This window comes from Engraulis encrasicolus, chromosome 23 (assembly GCF_034702125.1).
Source record: "Engraulis encrasicolus isolate BLACKSEA-1 chromosome 23, IST_EnEncr_1.0, whole genome shotgun sequence".
Taxonomy (NCBI): domain Eukaryota; kingdom Metazoa; phylum Chordata; class Actinopteri; order Clupeiformes; family Engraulidae; genus Engraulis; species Engraulis encrasicolus.
The window spans coordinates 29,083,274-29,086,092 of NC_085879.1; the positions used below are offsets into that span (position 1 = coordinate 29,083,274).

A 2,819-nucleotide genomic window follows, 5' to 3' on the forward strand; every position below is an offset into this window, starting at 1 on the left:
TCGTAATAATTACACAATATTGTAATTCAGAAAATATTCGTTATTGGGCATGCATTACGCGGAAGTTACAAAAATAAAATCTCTCTTAATTAAGAATAGCCTACATTGATGTTATTATCTGAAAGCACATTTCCATAGATACTCTCGTGCTGTTTTATTTTTTGGGTCTAAGAAAGGGATTTTGCCTTCATAAAAAAGAGTAAATCCGTTATGTGTGCAGATATGGAGCTATATTTTTGCCCTCCACAAATGGCAATTGTCTTTTGTAAGAATGCAATGCATATACACACTACGAATATATATTTTATTATTTATTGATAATACACTAGCATACTCTTCAGTTATTAAAGTAACATATAGTGTACATGGCAGTTAATAAAACAATTTACGTCATCAAACACTTATAATAATACACAGAACATGTAGGCCTACAATGAAGTGTCTACGCTGAATTATATTTAAACTTGTTTTAATTTTGTGTTCATTTTGGCACAGCGGCTCCAAGAATCAGTTGGCTGTCAATGGTGGAAAACTCAGCATTTTTCCTAGACATGACTTTACAATTAGGCTTAGGCCTATACCGAGGCTTACCAAAACGCGCCTTGATGAAAAAAAGAAAAATAATGCAACGCAAACGCACTCTGCCCTATATACACCTACTTTTGTGAATTCCACAAGCATTTCCTCAAGCATTTCCACCCAAATAAGCCTACAGAAAACGGAAATTACCCCCATCCATATACACACACAAATATCCAACACGCATTTGAGATAACACTGGAGTATTTTGTTCCATAACGGTTATACTTGAAGTAAAAGTTTGTTGTCTCAAAAAAATTAAAAGTCATGCGTAAAAAGTCCGTGCCTCGGCTTCGCAACACAGGTGAGTCTCCTGACTGAGGCCTAGGCCTATCACCATGCCCGTATGCCATGTAGAGACGATACACCACTGTTGGACTGAAATGTATTCTGGACATTGTTTAGGTCCCCCACTCCGAAATTCATGTAATTGCTGTTGGTGGGTGATGCCTGGAGAGCTGGCATGGCGCTCGCTGTGGGGTAGTTGCACGTATAGTTCGTGTTGCACCCAGAACTTGGGTAGTTACTAAAAGTCGGATAAGTGTTGTAGGTAAAGTGATTAATACCCACGTTGTATGAAGTGCTATAGGTCGATGCGTCCCCCAGACAGGGCTTGCCATCCCGGACCAGGACGGGCACAGAGATGCGCCTTGGCGGGGGAATCCCCACCATCTCCAGCGTTTGGTCCTGGCGCTGTCTTTTGCATTTATAACGACGATTCTGAAACCATATCTTAACCTGGGTCGAGGTGAGCTTCAGTACGTTGGCCAAGTGATCCCTTTCGGGTGCGGACAGGTATTTCTGTTGCTTGAAGCGCCGTTCCAATTCATAGACCTGGGCCTGGGAGAACAGTACTCTTGGTTTCCGCCTTTTCCTCTGTTTTGGTCGGTCTGCGTCCTCGGGTTTAACCTCTTCCCCCGGCTCTTCTTGTGGATGATACATGTCTGATGGAGAACACATTCCCACACGAATTACGAAAAATATTACGCACAACTTTCACACAAAGTGAAATACTATGCAAGCAAGCACTGTGTGTGTTTTTCAAAAGGACACGGACGTGCCTGTATTTACTTTATTCACATAGTTCTGCTTGAGGCCTTCTGACGTTACACATCTGGGTTCTGCGCATTATCAGCTAAATCGTGCGCATAAACAGCAACCGGTTTAACACCGAAACAACTTCAAATATGCCCTTATATTTTTCAGATATATTTAAGAAATTATATTTCATTAATGTTATGCACGCTGCACATTTCTAAGAAAAGCCTTCCTATTTACGCACACTACGCTACTGTCATGTCCCCATCCTACTTCACTGTTGGCTTCGGGTTTGGCCTAATTTGTTGTGTCATTGTTAATTATTCAACTTATCTTCACACGGGACTTTCGCATACGATCAGTATCAGACGTTATGTTACCTTTTCTCTCTTTCTCCTCGAAAGACTCGTCCACCTTGCCGTCTTTGACAATATCCATTTCTAAGAAATTCTTCCCATAAAAGGCAGCGGCGAAGTTCAGCGATGTGTTCTTGTTGCTGCTGACTTTGCTGGTGTCGTTGTCGTCCTCGCTAAAAAGAGACACTCCGGTCGGCATCTCCAGGAAGGGCTCCTGCTTGAACTTGGCCAGCATGCAGGAGGAGGAGGCCGGCAGGCAGCCACCGTCCAGCCTCGGCGACATATCCAGGGACACCATATCCTCGTTCTGCTCCAAGTTCAATATGTCTTTCACCGAGAAAGGAGTTGAAGTCATTTGGTTTGAAAACATAGCCATGCAAGAAGCACTTCAGACCGTGGCGTGAGAGCCAGCAATTTATTTTTTTAGATGGCACCACTTGAAACAGAAGCCCCCTTTTGTTGTGTAGAGAGGATCTTGAGAACCGTGGGCATCATCCCGGTCACCCCCTTGGTTGTAACTCTTCGAGTTGGAGTAGTGTGATGGTCTAACACTGGGGATGAGAGGAGGGGCTGGATGCTAGGCGAGAGAGGGAGCGAAAAAAAAACTGGCTGCCCATCATTGGCCATTCAAGTTCCGGTGACGCCAAAAAGTAGCGCAGAGACGGTAACCTTACATGTCTATGCATGCAGATATGGCCAAGCAGAGCCAGGAGTCAGACAGAAATTCCCTGACGGTTTCTTTTTCGGTTTCTCACTATCTTTCCAAAACATGCAGGGTTTTGGCAGTATGGGATTAAATAAGACTTGTGAGATAGGTTTTTAATGGTGCATTTATAATGACAATTA

The 2,819-nt window shown here is 43.2% G+C and overlaps 1 protein-coding gene across 1 annotated transcript; it reads right to left on the minus strand.

Moving 5' to 3' along the window:
- Window positions 1-341: 341 nt before the first annotated feature.
- nkx2.5 (NK2 homeobox 5) lies at window positions 342-2,467 on the minus strand. Its single transcript, XM_063189643.1, has 2 exons — window positions 1,998-2,467; window positions 342-1,523 (listed from the first exon to the last, which is right to left on the minus strand). Exons 1-2 carry the CDS (start codon window positions 2,347-2,349, stop codon window positions 913-915), a joined length of 963 nt encoding a protein of 320 aa, XP_063045713.1. The 5' UTR covers window positions 2,350-2,467; the 3' UTR covers window positions 342-912.
- Window positions 2,468-2,819: the final 352 nt, after the last annotated feature.